The 15,490-nt window shown below is 42.3% G+C and overlaps 1 protein-coding gene across 1 annotated transcript; it reads right to left on the bottom strand.

Annotated features, from left to right (window-relative positions):
- Nucleotides 1-6,382: 6,382 nt before the first annotated feature.
- LOC121863821 (EPM2A-interacting protein 1-like) lies at nucleotides 6,383-6,697 on the bottom strand. Its single transcript, XM_042362686.1, has one exon. It carries the CDS (start codon nucleotides 6,695-6,697, stop codon nucleotides 6,383-6,385), a length of 315 nt encoding a protein of 104 aa, XP_042218620.1.
- Nucleotides 6,698-15,490: the final 8,793 nt, after the last annotated feature.

The following is a 15,490-nucleotide window of genomic DNA, read 5'->3' as shown; positions in this document are numbered from 1 at the left end:
CGAAGCAGTCAGTGTTAATACGTCCAGTGACAAAGCTCTGCCTATTGGAGGGAGTCGGAGAGTGAGACTCCTGGAAGACAATGGGTTTCGAGCAAGCTCAACAGGGGGAGTGTTACCGCCAATAGAATAAACTAGAAGGGAGGGAGAGAAAGAGAGAGGTGGGGACAGGAGAGAGACAGGGGGAGTGTTGACAACGAGCCTTGCTGAGGTATGAACAGCTGGCCCTCGCATCCGGCTGACTAGATCGAAGGCAGTCTCGATCCGTCCAGTGACCTATCAAGTCAGGGAGTTAATAAGTCTTACATTAGACCCGAAACACGTAAGTTTTATATGGTTTAACACCCTACTCTACTCAAATATGTAACTGTATATTTTCAGCCTCCTGGCTGCCAAGCTCTTTCAATAAACCTTTAATTATTATTATTATTATTATTAAATATACTATATGTAGTCGCTAATAGTGATGGAACATACGATTGAATTAATTATCTCATATGTAACATATGTAATTTGTACTCTGCGGTTTTGACTAAATAAAGAACAATCGAGTCCTACGTGTAAGGGTCTCATTAACCCACAGTCGCTCAATGGGCGGCAATAGATAGTATCAATAATATGTTGTGTGAGTTGAGTACCTCAATTGAGGGAGAAATACCATGTTATTCATTCCGAAATAGCATGTTGTTATAAATAATATTTTAATTCGGGATATTGTCAAGTGTGTCATACAGCCAACTGTAGTGACAATGACCTAATATAATGATTGTTTAATTATATAATAAGTAATTGAAGTTGTTTAATGATGTAATAAGTAATTGAAGCTGTTTAATGATGTAATAAGTAACTGAAGCTCTATTTTATGAATGGTAAAGTAAGACCTAAGTGGTCCAGTCTGGTTTGAGTGTACTTTATTAACATCTTGTTCGCTCCTTATGTTAATAGATATTGAATTAGTAAACTACGAGTATCACCACTCTATTCCTTTCACCCATTGGTTCTCAGAAAATAACTTTGTAACTCACGTGCCTAGAAGCTCGCTAGCAGGCTACCTAACAGTTACCTAAGATATGTTATATTCTAATAAAAGTCTGGGTGGTGGCAGGCTACCGTTGTAAGTATAATAAGTGTGGTAATAAGAAAGACATGGTTTCCAGATTAATCCATGGTTTAGAATATCACTAGAACAAAATATACTTGAAGAGAAATATAAAACATGACACTTATTGAAGAAAAATAACAGAAGGGAATAAAGGAAAGAATTAAGTACATAAATAAATCAGAATAGTATGAAATAAAGTAAGGAAGTTCCCGCCCTTACAACCCGAGGTAGCTTTGTTTATTATTCGCACACAGACGTAAATACCATGACCTTCCGACACAGTATACCCAAAGTTCCACTTTTCCAGTACAGTACACTAGTCCGTATCAATTGGGCCTTCCCAATCATCCGACAGATACCTTGAGTTCTCCTTCATACTATCAGTACATACACTTAATATTATATGCTCATACATTGGTACAATTCATATAAAACAACATACAGCATGTGAGTCACTCCTTTCCAAAGGCTTACCGTTTTCTATGACTCTCTACAAGCTCGGTGAATTTGAATGTTATGCAGCTATAATATGAAACGAAGAGAGATTAAGGATGACCATGATAAGCGCAGTACACCACCTCGTCCTGGTGTCGAGACATGTCTCTCGGACACGACAGTACCTGTAGGCCTACGACTCACATCGGCGCCATTAAGTCAAGATTCTGATCCATTAATTACTTTTTATTTTTTATCACCTTCACCACTGATCGACTCGTTAGCAACTTGGGCGATCGGACACATCTCTGTTACGCACTGTTGGAAAGTACTGGGCATGCATCGGCTCCTGAATGTACCTAAACCTGCTCCAGTGTTGGTCAAGTTTGGTCTTAAAAGTGCTCACACTCAGTGCCGTCACAACACTTTCTGGTAGATTGTTCCAAGAGTTCACTTTTACTTTACTTTTATCCTCTTCGAAACTGATCGGCTTGTTAGCCGCTTGGGCGATCGGTCACGTCTCTTTTCATTTATATTCTTCACCAAAAGATCGGCTCGCTAGCCGCCCAGGCGATCGGTCACGTCTCTGTCACGCACTGTTGGCAAATACTGGGCATGCACCGGCTCCTGAATGTACCTGAACCCGCTCCAGTGTTGGTCAAGTCTTCTCTTGAAAGAGCTCACACTTGGTGCCGTCACAACACTCTCTGGTAGATTGTTCCAAGAGTTTACAACCCTCACTCCGAAAAAGTTTGCCCTCACGGCTTCTTCAATCTTGAGCTGTGACCCCTTGTGGGGCGAGCGTCCGCCAGCTCCAAGTAAGGACACTCAACTGAGTAGTGCCCCCTGAGATGCTTATACACCTCAACTAGGTCCCCCCTTGCCCGTCTGTAGTATAAGCTAGGCAAGTTCAGGCGCTCCAATCTCTCAGGGTAGCTGAGGTGCCGAAGTGCAGGCACCAGTTTGGTGGCCCTCCTTTGAACATTTTCAACCAACTGACAGTCCCTAGCATATCTCGGGGACCAGATGGGGTGACAGTACTCCAGATGGGGAAGCACTTCACTCCTGAAGATCGTCACGAGGGACGGACCGTCTAGATATCTGAACGACCTTCTTATAAGACCCAATAATTTATTTGCCTGATTTACCTTCTTCTCACAATGGCCCGAGAACTTCAGCTCATTGTCAACATACACACCTAGGTCCTTCTCACACACAGTCTCAACTAGTGCATTTTCTTCATCCCGTTGGGACATATGATACGCCTCCTTACCGTTGGTACGCCCCAGGTGCATCCTCTTACACTTCGTGACATTGAATCTCAGCAGCCATTTCTTCGACCATTCCTGGAGCCCACAGAGGTCCTTCTGCAGCTCTTCACAGTCCGCTTGGTTCTTAATTTCCCGAAATAACTTGCCATCATCGGCAAACATTTGTATGGAGGAGTGTACAACGTCAGGCATATCATTTATGAAACAAACAAACAACAGCGGGCCCAATACACTACCCTGCGGTACCCCACTTGTTACAGGTACAGATGACGATTTCGTGCCATTAATCACCACACATTGCTTGCGGTCATGTAGAAAGTCTTCTATCCACGCTAGGACATTTCCCCGAATTCCGTACCCTTCCAGTTTGATTTTCAGCCTTTCGTGGGGTACACTGTCGAAAGCCTTGGCAAAATCTAGGTAAATATTGTCGATATTACCACCCCGTTCTAGAATATGGGTCCAAATATCCAATACCTTGAGCAATTGTGTTAAGCAAGAGCGCCCCGGCATATAACCGTGTTGGCAACCTTTTACAAGGTTGTTTCGTAGTAGATGTTCCATCGCGGCATCTCTGATAATACTCTCAAGTACTTTACATATTATGCTGGTCAGGCTCACCGGTCTATAGTTGTTCGTGGAGTGACTATCGCCCTTCTTGAAGATCGGACTCACATAAGCCACTTTCCATTCACTGGGGACCATTTGTTCATCCAGGCATTTACAAAACAGAATCTTCAGGGGCTCTGCAAGCTCGTTGCACAGCTCTCTTAGCACTCTAGGATGCACCATGTCAGGTCCGGGACTCTTATAGACCTTTAGCCTGGACAGTTTATTTCTAATACCCTCTTCTGTGAACACAATGTGGGTCAGTGCTGTGTCGAACCATCTGTCCTCAAACGCAGGAAGGTTAGTTGCATCCTCTCTTGTGAACACTGAGGAAAAGAAGCTGTTCAATGCCTCAGCTTTATCCTGGTCAGATTCACAACTCTCACTCCGAAAAAAGTTGCCCTCACAGTTATCTGGACCTGCGGCTTCTTCAGTCTTGAGCTGTGACCCCTTGTGGGGCTAGCGTTCGCCAGCTCCAAGTTAGGACAATCGACTGAGTAGTGCCCTTTGAGACGCTTATACACCTCAATTAGGTCGACCCTTGCCCGTCTGTAGTATAAGCTAGGCAAGTTCAGGTGCTCCAATCTCTCTGGGTAGTTGAGGTGCCAAAGTGCAGACACCAGTCTGGTGGCCTTCCTTTGAACATTTTCAACCAACTGACAGTACCTAGCATATCTCGGACACCAGACGGGGTGACAGTACTCCAGATGGGGAAGCACTCCACTCTTGAAGATCGTTACGAGGGACGGACCGTCTAGATATCTGAACGACCTTCTTATAAGACCCAATAATTTTTTTGCCTGATTTACCTTCTTCTCGCAATGGCTCGAGAACTTCAGCTCATTGTCAACATGCACACCTAGGTCCTTTTCACATTCAGTCTCAAATAGTGCAGTTTCTTCATCCCGTTGGGACATATAATACGCCTCCTGACCGTTGGTACGCCCCAGATGCATCCTCTTACAAGTCTGACAACACTTTCTACGTTTCCATCGGATTCTCTGATGTTTATATATCAAAACAGAATGACTTTAGTTACGAACGGCCTCCTCGTAAGAATAAACGGTACACATGATTTACAGCTGGTAAACAGAGTACTCAACACACAATCTCTTAACACGAAATACTCTACATATACGATACAAGATACCTCCAACATATACTCAATACATCTAGAGTCTTTTCTCTTACTGTAGGTGTACCCAATTGACTGTATAATAAATTCAATCACACATAATTTCAAATTCACTGAACATCCTGCGTTAATTAAAATATACCCGAGCCCCTAAACGAGTACACAAAAGGAAAACGGAGGACTAAAACATCCTTTTTTACTTTTATCCTCTTCGCCACTGATCGGCTTGTTAGCCGCTTGGGCGATCGGTCACGTCTCTTTTCATTTATATTCTTCACCAAAAGATCGGCTCGCTAGCCGCCCGGGCGATCGGTCACGTCTCTGTCACGCACTGTTGGCAAATACTGGGCATGCACCGGCTCCTGAATGTACCTGAACCCGCTCCAGTGAATAGAGAACGGACGTCTCTACTTGGGGACTCAAATGTTTCACATGCTTTGTGGTCGCTGTAACATAATATGAATAATTAAGTGTTGAACGGACTAACTGTACAAACGTAACCTTGCCAACAGTGCGTAACAGAGACGTAGCCGATCGCCCAAGCGGCTAACGAGCCGATCAGTGGTGAAGAGGATAAAAGTAAAACAAGTATAAAGAATTAGTGTCGCTTACGCCGCCGTAAGGTCGAGAATTCCATTAGAAGAGCACGTAACTAATATACCCAGTTTGGGGATGTGGCATATGGGGCTCAATTTTCCACAAGCAACATCCCTTATACGGTCCAACTTCTGTGGAAAGTTTCATTGAAATTCATGCAGTAGTTTCCATGGTACAGTCTCACCCAAAAGTTCGTTAACTCTCCCAGCCAGTTATTGTTGCACTGCCTGCTTCAGATGCATGAACTTGAGTCTGTTACTTCGAACATTTAGATTCATTCGCATCGGTTTCATGCTCTGGCTGGTACAGAGACAGTTTCAAACATCTGAAGCAGGCAGTGCAGTGTAATGACCACGGTCATACACGTTAGTTATCGTAAAATCAGACGATTCATATTACGCTCAATAACCCACAAAACATGTAGCTATGCCTTCTTTATTGAGTCTCCCCACTGAGGCGTCCGTTTTCTCACCGCTTCAAGACGCCTGAGTCCTCCGTTTTCCCATTTTCTCTGACTTCCTTAAACCAACCTCTCTATAAAGTAAGTCTGAATGTGAGAGAGAACACCATTGTTTTTAGTCAACTTAGATATGTCTGATTACAGTTAAAGCATACAAGATCCCTTGTGAGTGATGGTGAAAGCTTTAATTGTCTTTATTGTTCGTAACACTTGTTAAGTAAGTGAGTGTCGAGTCCGCCAGTACGAATTGCGTCCAAGGATATTGTCCCTGGTTAAAGCCATGCATTTCTGAGTAATACTGAAATTAGATCATTTTGATGCCCAAACATCAGAGAATCTGATGTTTGTAGTTTATTTAGTGTCAGTAGTCTATTTAAGGAAGTCATAAATCTCCTGAAAGAACATGTCAAACTTCTTATCTCCAAGATTTCAACCTATACCCATAGAGGGTCCTTGTCTAGAAATTCGCTATGTTGGGAGAACTAATGTTATCAACGTGAGTAATTCCACTTTTTCCTGGCAAGCTCAATCTCTGATTAGATTATTTCAGGGGTGGCCAACCTTTTGTGTGATGTGATCTACTTTTTCCACAGTTAGCCTGACGCGATCTACCAGCATAATATTCACCCATTGCCATAAAATACGCAGAGAGAGAGAGAGAGAGAGAGAGAGAGAGAGAGAGAGAGAGAGAGAGTAAACAAATAATATTTTTCAATAATTGTTATGATATATTGTTAACATGAGAAAATCATAAACTTACTTTACTAATGAGATGGTTAGCACTGCATGTTGTCTGCCAGCTTTGTGTAATTTGGACTGGAGGCTGTGACTGCTAGCCGCATGCAAGCATCCAGGTGTTCATCTGACATTGTTGATCGGTATCTGGATTTGATGTGTTTCATGTGTGAAAATGTTGATTCACAAAGGTAGATTGATCCAAAAAATGCTGTGAGGTACATGGCACATTTTCTGACATTAGGATATTTTTCTTCACTGAGAAGGTTCCAGAAACTTCCTTCTGTTGCCCTGGATTTGATCTGAATATCATTTTTAAGCTTCAGAAACTCATTTTCGACTTCAGATATGTCCATGTTAAATACTGATTCCATTCTAGATGCAATATCTTCAACATTTGTGATTTTACCAAATAGAAAACACATACAGTATATGTTGCAACAGGTTCTATTGTTGCTATATATTGAAACCGTTTGTCAAAATATGAGACAAGGTTTTGCACGTGTTCAATATATCGAGCACTGCCAAACTGGTCACAGTCTTTTCCTTGGTTTTCTAGTTCAGACATCATATTTCTGAAGTTTCGTAGTTGATGTTGATGCAGCTGTAAAGACACTAGTTTTAGTTTCTGCTTAAAAGCAGCCACAGGACTAATCATGTCAACTATAGTTTTATCTTTCCCTTGCAGATCTAAGTTTAGTTTATTCAGCATAGCAGTCATGTCATTTAAAAAAGCTAAATCTAACAGCCTCACTTCGTTGTGATCCAAAGGTCAATCTTTTGAGGCCAAAAAAGAAGTTAGGAAACCTATCATCACTCCTGCACAGGGCAATGAACCCACTAATTCGGCCAGCCATTGCAGGTGCCCCATCAGTATTTTTAGATACGAGCTTACCTACTGGAAACTGTACTATTAACAAAATCACTGAAAGTCTGAAATATGTCTTCATCACGAGTTTTTCCTTTTAATGGTAGAATTTTTGGCAGTTCCTCTTTGGTACTCATGTCTTTAAACACCATTTTCATGAAAATGCATAATTGTGATGTATCGACCACATCAGTAGACTCATCAAATTGTAATGAAAAGAAAACACACTCATGTATGTCTTTATTCAGTTGTTCACACAAATCCTCAGTCATAAATTCACAGCGCCTCATGACAGTGTTTCTTGATAACTGAACATCCTTAATAGAAGACAGTATTTCAGACTTATTTTTGAAATTTTCAACCAACGAATATGCTGCTTCTAAAAAGGCCCGTATGAACGCGAACACTTCCTATCAGGTAGGGTTGCCATATCTGAACATTCAAAAAAAGAGGACGTTCCCGAAGACATCGTGCCCCCCTCCCCCGCCAGGCACACACTTTGGCGCTATGTAACCTTCAAACAGCCGTAACAATTAATTTTGCATATTTGCATAGCATTAATATATATATATATATATATATATATATATATATATATATATATATATATATATATATATATATATATATATATATATATATATATATATATACCAGTATCGGTGTACTATATTGCATTGTGTTTTTAATGTAGGCTAATATACAACATACCTTTTCTTAAGGCTGAATATCTTCATTCCCTTAGCTGCAGTCTTCTTCCCCCACTGTGTGTGTGACTTGATGTGCCCATGCATACTTTTCTGTAGATCGGATCTTTTTCAGTATTGGCTGATTGCTCTTTAGAAAGGTATAGAAGTCACTGCAAGATGTTTTTCGGAAGTTGTACTGTACATTCAGAATGCCTTTCATTGTTTCAACACTCAATTTGTTCCTTTCCTTTGTCCATTGACTTTGCATCAGTGAAAAAACTCTTTCTACATTTGCATTGTGAGATGATATAACAAAGAAGAATTGTGCAATTCTTCGCAATTCTGAGTGTATACTGCCAGACTGGGGTCACTAATTCTAAGGGGGGAATACTTAACTCTAATTTTAATTTCTAAGGGTCGCTGCCACCAGACCCCCTCTGGACAGTATGTAACTCGTTAGGTAGCGGGCAGAGTGGACTAGGCATTGGGTTAGGTTTTTCATTGACCAGATCGATAAGGGGAAAGAAGGGTGAAACCACCACATGTTTTAGTTCTTTCAAATGTTCCTTCTACTTACTTCAGTTCATTTTTGGTACTACCTAACCTCAGTTCTTGCTGGTAGCATGTCGATGGTCTAGGCACATGGGTAGTGTAATTCTGATATCAGGGTCACTTGGACGGAAATAACGGTAACTACTGTGGGAGAAATGAATACTCCTCAAATACTCAAAGAACAAGTTTATTAATATAAAATCAAAGGGGAAAATAGATATTACTAACATACTGTATAATTACCAGGTTCAACTCCTGGGCTTATTACAGACTCCGTACTTCTTGCTTACTTATTTCCTTATTTTCTTATTTGCTTATTTCCTTATTTTCTTATTTACTCAACAACAATCACTCAGGTAGTATACTCTTACCGTGCACAATCTTACTGGTGTCACATTCCCTTACATAGCAGGACCAGTTCCTTGGCCCTACTCACAATATATGGTGCATGGCACTCCTTGTAGATTGCTTTACTTCTCACACCTACTGGTGGTATGTGGCATTACAGTACAGATACAAGACTTTGCTCCACATACACGTTGATAATGAAATCAGCAGATACATGGGTCCACTACCCAACATGGGATAATTATTTCCAACTAATTATCCCAAACATACATCTTACGACACTCTCTGTTGACATATACTTCCAGGGTGCGTCCCAGGGTAGAACACTGAGATTCACGACTGTTGTTATGGTCGGTGGTGGCCAGACACATGGCGAGTCTGGGGTCTGGCACCACGAAGCAGTGGAGCATACTAATCAGGCCACATCCGTGCCATCTTTTCATATATGGTCCCTGCTGGGTTTCTACTACATCCGGGGCAGTTGTTGAGTGATGCAAGAATCACAATGGGATCTGGAACAAACGTTGGGGCTGGCGTCAGGGGACGGACTGGGAAGCTTGACAACACAACAAATCTCTGGTCTAGACGACAGAGGTATTTACGTTATATTACTTCTTACACTGGGTGAATGACAATTCAACTGTTAAAGCATGAACACTGATGAACACTGATATTCACTACAATTGACTGAATTAAACTGAATGGCTACACATAAACATACCTGGAACAAACGTTGGGGCGGGCGTCAGGGCACGCTCGCCCTGCTTGATGAGCGGGTATATATACCCCTGAGTTGCCAGTGATCGCTACTCACGCAATGACAATAATTACAAACAATCTAACTGTTACTCATTCAAGGATGACCCTCAGTTGACAAAGGTCTGGCGAATTACTAAAGTTGATTTACACAGACTAATTCAAGATTGCGTTTGCCAGTAGAGAGTGGAATAAACGTAGTGACAACTGTGTTCGATGGCTGGACTTACTGGGAGTGATCCTGAGTGTAAAACAAAGGGGAAAAACACGTCTCTCCTGAGATTCTACAAGCGCGGTGGATTTGAATATTATGTAGCGTAATATGAATTAAAATGGATTTTTAGGAATGACAATGATGTGCTCAGTACAAGTGGCATTCAATGTTCTTTGATTTTTCAAAATATCTGGTCCACTTTTTTATGTGTTGGCAGATTACTAAATTTTTCATCACTCTTGTATTTTTCCACAAACTGCTTCAGGTTACTAACTTGGTCAAAACACTTCACATCATCAACTTCTACCCCTTTATCAATCAAATATTTGACAGCTAAGTTGACAACACAGTACAGGCATACACGTGACTTATCAGCTGACGAAAACTGAACGAGATCTCTATGGTTTCCACCTCCCCTCTCTCTGACTCTCTCTCTCGTCATTACAGTTTCATGGGTTTTTTTCTGTGGGGAAAATGACTGAAGGTGAAATCCCGGACTTTTGAAGAATTTTAAAAATTACTTCAGGATGAAGATTTCGAGACCTAAATGGAGGACATGTCCGGGAAAATACGGACGTATGGCAACCCTACTATCAGGTTCCGCCACAAACAGCATGGCACAGTCGAAGTTTTTTGTATGTATCGCTCTGATGTATCCATAATAATAATCTATTCCCAGAAAAAAATCTAAACAAATATAATATCCCAATGATTATGAGTAAAATTTGAAGAGGATTTTGTATGGCAGCTTAAGAAGGATGGATCATTAAGTTTAACTTTGCCATGCGATCTACTAAAGAAGATCTTGCGATCGACCAGTCGATCGCCATCGACAGGTTGGCCACCCCTGGATTGTATGAATAGACATAGGAAATTCGCCTGACCGGTGGCAATTGGTTGTCATAATTAAATGTACAGTGATTGAGTTGAATGTAATTTCTGTCATTGCGTGACTGGCCTTTCTGGCATGTGATCCTCACAGGCCTGAGTTGCCAGTTAGCTGTATTTAAGCTCATGCACGGAGGAGAGCGCGACTGCTCTGACGTTTCTCCACCATTGTCTCAGGTATGAGTAAGATTATCCGCCCACCATAGTAAGTCAGTTTAACTCAGTGAATTTTGTGAATATCAGTGTTCAGATTGTAATAGTGAAATTGTCATTTACCCAGTGAAAGAATTAATATAACGTAAATGTCGTCTGTCGTTGCTAGACAAAAGGTTGTTTGTGATTGCGTTATTGGACTGCGCTGAAGTTTCTCCATCAATGTCTCAGGCACAGCATGTGTGCTTGTGTGTGTGTGTGTTTGTGTGTGTTAGCGGAATACCCAACAACTACCGGGGACAGATAGTTGCATACAAGCTGGCTGCATTGGAAGATGGCGTTAATTTGGCAGGATTAAACTGTGCGAGTTTGCACCTTGGGAATTAAGCCCGAACTCCCTCGCAGTGTATCGAACTGCAACCGACCTTAAGAGCGTTTTTCATTTACTGTGGTGAAACCAGTGACACACTGGGGCACTCCTTACAGTTATATGGGCCAATGTATTGCTGTTACCCATTATATGATTGGGGATATTTAGCAGAGTATAGTTATCCCAGGTTGAGTAGTGATCCCATAACCATTGATAGTATCAGAAAATGTGTTGTGTGAGTTGAGTACATCAATTGAGGGAGAAATACCATGTTATTCATTCCGAAATAGAATGTTGTTATAAATAATATTTTAATTTGGGATATTGTCAAGTGTGTCATACAGCCATCTGTAGTGACAATGACATAATATAATGATTGTTTATTGATGAAATAAGTAATTGAAGTTGTTTAATGATGGAATAAGTAATTGAAGTTGTTTAATGATATAATAAGTAACTGAAGCTCTATTTTATGAATGGTAAAGTGGGACCTGAGTGGTCCATTCTGGTTTGAGTGTACTTGATTAACATCTTGTTCACCCCTTGTGTTAATAAATGTTTAATTGGTAAACTACTCTATTCCTTTCACACATTGGTTCTCAGAAAACAACTTTGTAACTCACTACCAGGCTACCTAACAGTTAACTAAGATATGTTATATTCTAATATAGGTCTGGCAGGCTACCTTTGTAAGTATAATAAGTGTGGTAATAAGAAAGACATAGTTTCCCAGATTAATCCATGGTTTCGAATGTAACTAGAGCAAAATATACTTGAAGGGAAATATAAAACAGGATACTTATTGAAGAAAAATAACAGAAGGGAAGAAATATGAGAAATATTTGAAATAAGATATAAGTACATGAAATTGGAAGTAAAGGGAAAGGTACCCCCATTTCAGCAGCAATAGCTGGCAGGGAGAGTTGACGAACTTTTGGGTGAGACTATACATAAACATAAAACTTTAAATGCGATTTACTCAAAACAGGCGTTTTGGAGATACGCCATTCCCATTCCAGGCGCCCCAATTAGTATACTCCACACAGTAATTTATGTCCACCAAAAAAATTACAATATTATATACCAGTCAATATTTTGATTTCAAAATTACTTTTTATATGACGGGTATGTAATAAAAAATACTTCTTACATACTGGTACAGGTATACCCCATAAACCGATGCTTCGCATAACTGATTACATATTGGGGAAATACCCAGCAAGTTTCATTGATCTGACGATTCGGGGAGGAACGACAGAACTCTTTTGAGTTTGGTGTGCGGTGATGTGGTGGGAATTCTTGCCACGAGTCCTCAATGGGTTTTTTTTTTTTCGTGTATTATTAAGACTCTACAGTGTAAATATCGTTCATATCTCTCTCTTCTCTTTTCTTCTTTCCTTTCTCTTATCTTCTTTCTCTTCTCTAATCTTCTTTCTTTTCTATTTTCTTCTTTCTCTTCTCTCCGACTTTGTGTTAGGTGTGTTATGCAATCATGCCTAAACTCCCCAGCGATACTTTCTTTTCTGTTTAATTCATAAGCGATGGCTAGGATTTTAAGTAGAGTATGTGTCTTTAATGGGGATAATGTGGTCTAATCAGATTTGACATAGGCCTAACGATAGCTAATAGATATGATGACACTTGATATGTGGGACTGGCCATTGTCACAATCACAAGTTTGTTTTTATTTTTATTAGTACTGTGGGATGGGATGGTTGAGTTTACACACAGGATGGGATGGAGAAAGGAAACTCACAATGTGCTCACTGTATACATATTGTATTGGATGTACAATGCAGCTTGGTGCTGGGAAGTGGCAGCGTGGTTACAAGCGTGATGTAGAGAGAGCTGGTTGGTGAGGATGCTCAGAAAAGGACAGCTTGTGGGTCACCATGCTCGCCGGCGGGAGCAAGGGCCGCCAGGCAGCGGCGGAGGAGGTGGTGTTGCTTGCTGCGGCTGTAGCTAGAAGAAGATAGAGGTCGATACGAGGTCAGGTCTTTTATAGCGGAGGTAGGCGTGAAGAGATAGTTGACCCCCGCTCCGTGGGCGGCGCTGGTTGACCTAGACCACGAGGCATACACTGGGGAATTCGCGGGGTCGGCTACTCAGCGACAAACAGCGTTTGTAGGGGAGAAATCCATTACAATACTCCCTCCTTCCCTCCAGGCAGTGTAGGAGACTTGTTGTCTGCAGTGGTGCATGGCACATGTGAGGCAGAACGGGCGGTGCATGCCACATGTGAGCAAGAACGGCGAGGGCGTGGATGAGCGGGCCGCTAGAGGAGACAACTGTCTAGATACACAATATCTGTGGGAGTAGAGAGGGAGAAAAAGGGTGTGTGGAGGCGATGAATGTTGTGCTTCCCTCACGGCAGGTACAGAGTCGTCAGATGCGCCTGCTGTGGTGTGTGGGCCTGGGTCAGGAGCAGGGGCTGCATCAGCAGAAGCGGATGAGGGCTCGTGACAGCAGCTGGGTCCACGACAGCAGCAGGGTGCAGGACAGTAGCAGGGAGTACCTTAGGCAGAAAAGAGGGGTGTGTTGGTCCGCACTCAGGCGCAGGACAGTAGCAGGGAGTACCTTAGGCAGAAAAGAGGGGTGTGTTGGTCCGCACTCAGGCGCATGGGCCGCGTTGGGAGCAGGGGCTGCATCAGGAGGAGCGGCAGGGGGTACTGCTGAGCCGGGGGCGGCGCCTGGGGCAAGACGTGTGTGCTGGGGTCGGTAAGACGTGGTGGTTGGGGCAGGAAGAGGAGCTGGTGTCTGCTAAGAGAAGCAGTGCTGCTCTTGGGTGTCTAACCTGCGGTTTAGAGACAGTAGCTGTAGAGCCGATGAGAGCTGCTTCTGAGTGGATAAGCCAGTCTTCCATGTTGCTTGAAGACTGGGAGCGTGATCTGTTTCTCCTCCATCCTGTGTGAGTGCGAATCTCCGGGGGTCACCATTTGTGGGGTATGGATGGTTTGTTCGACTCAGGATGGGATGGAGAAAGGAAACTCACAATGTGCTCACTGTATACATATTGTATTGGATGTACAATGCAGCTTGGTGCTGGGAAGTGGCAGCGTGGTTACAAGCGTGATGTAGAGAGAGCTGGTTGGTGAGGATGCTCAGAGGAGGACAGCTTGTGGGTCGCCATGCTCGCCGGCGGGAGCAAGGGCCGCCAGGCAGCGGCGGAGGAGGTGGTGTTGCTTGCTGCGGCTGTAGCTAGAAGAAGAGAGATGTTGGTTGGTTGGTTATACAGAGAGAAGAAAGCACTAGCTCTAAGAGTGCAAGAAGGGTTCAGTACAAGGTGAAGTTCAGAAGTGGGAAATAGAGGAGGAGGTTAACAGCAGGTGGGCTATCCACCTTGCGGAGACGGGTTTTTTTGTCTTCCGTCAACAGTGCTGCCTTAGTGGTTCATGGGGTTAGGGAAGGCCGGTCTCAGCCAAGCTAAGCTAAGTTGTTCTATTTGATGTTTCCTTGGGGCATATTGTGTTAGGGGGGGGTCCCTCCAGGTCCTTGTGGCACTGGAGGGATGATCTCCATCTTTTTCGTTTTTATTTATTTATTTATTTATGAATTTATTTATTTATTTTTTTTTTTTTGGGTGTTTGTGAACTATTTAGTTCTTTGTTTATTTGTGGGGTCCCTCCGGGTCCTTGTGTGACTGGAGAGTTGTGCCCATCTTTTGGTTCTTTTTTATTGTGTATATAGAGGCTCTGGTTCTTCGTTATCATTTTTCCTGCTTCTAGGCCACCATCTGTGCGATGTGTTGTTGTTTTCCTCAATTAGTTGGTTTAGTAGGGGATCCTGTTCTTGCTGGATTTTTTCCCATATTGCATTTGCTTGGGTGTGTATTCTGGTGTTGAGTGGGTCTATGCCGTGTTCTGTGTGTATGTCTTGTGCTGTTTGTGTGTATGGTGGTTGGTGTTTTGCCGCTCTTCTGAGGGCTATATTTTGCACTGCTTGAAATTTAAGTTGATTTGTTCTTGCGATTGTGTTCAGAGGTATCGGAGGGTATTCTAAGTGTGGTCTGATCAGTGCTTTGTATAGGTGCAATTGCGTGTTGGTGTTTAATTGGCGGAATCTTCTGAGCTTTGTAAGTTGTGATTTTGCCATAGCTATTCTTTCGTTGATGTGGGGGATTATTCCGCTTCTGGATATCTTGAGTCCTAATGTTTTTCCGTTGGCAGCATATGGTATTTGTTGGTTGTTGACAATAATAGGGCATGGGTTTGTTTTTGCGATGTGAATTATTTTGAGTTTTTGGACATTGGTTTTTATCTTCCATTTTCGTTCATAGTTGTTTATTATCTCTATTTCTCTGCATGTTCTAAT

This window comes from Homarus americanus, unplaced genomic scaffold (genome assembly GCF_018991925.1).
Source record: "Homarus americanus isolate GMGI-L3 unplaced genomic scaffold, GMGI_Hamer_2.0 scaffold29238, whole genome shotgun sequence".
Classification (NCBI taxonomy): domain Eukaryota; kingdom Metazoa; phylum Arthropoda; class Malacostraca; order Decapoda; family Nephropidae; genus Homarus; species Homarus americanus.
This window is presented reverse-complemented; position numbering and strand designations above follow the sequence as displayed.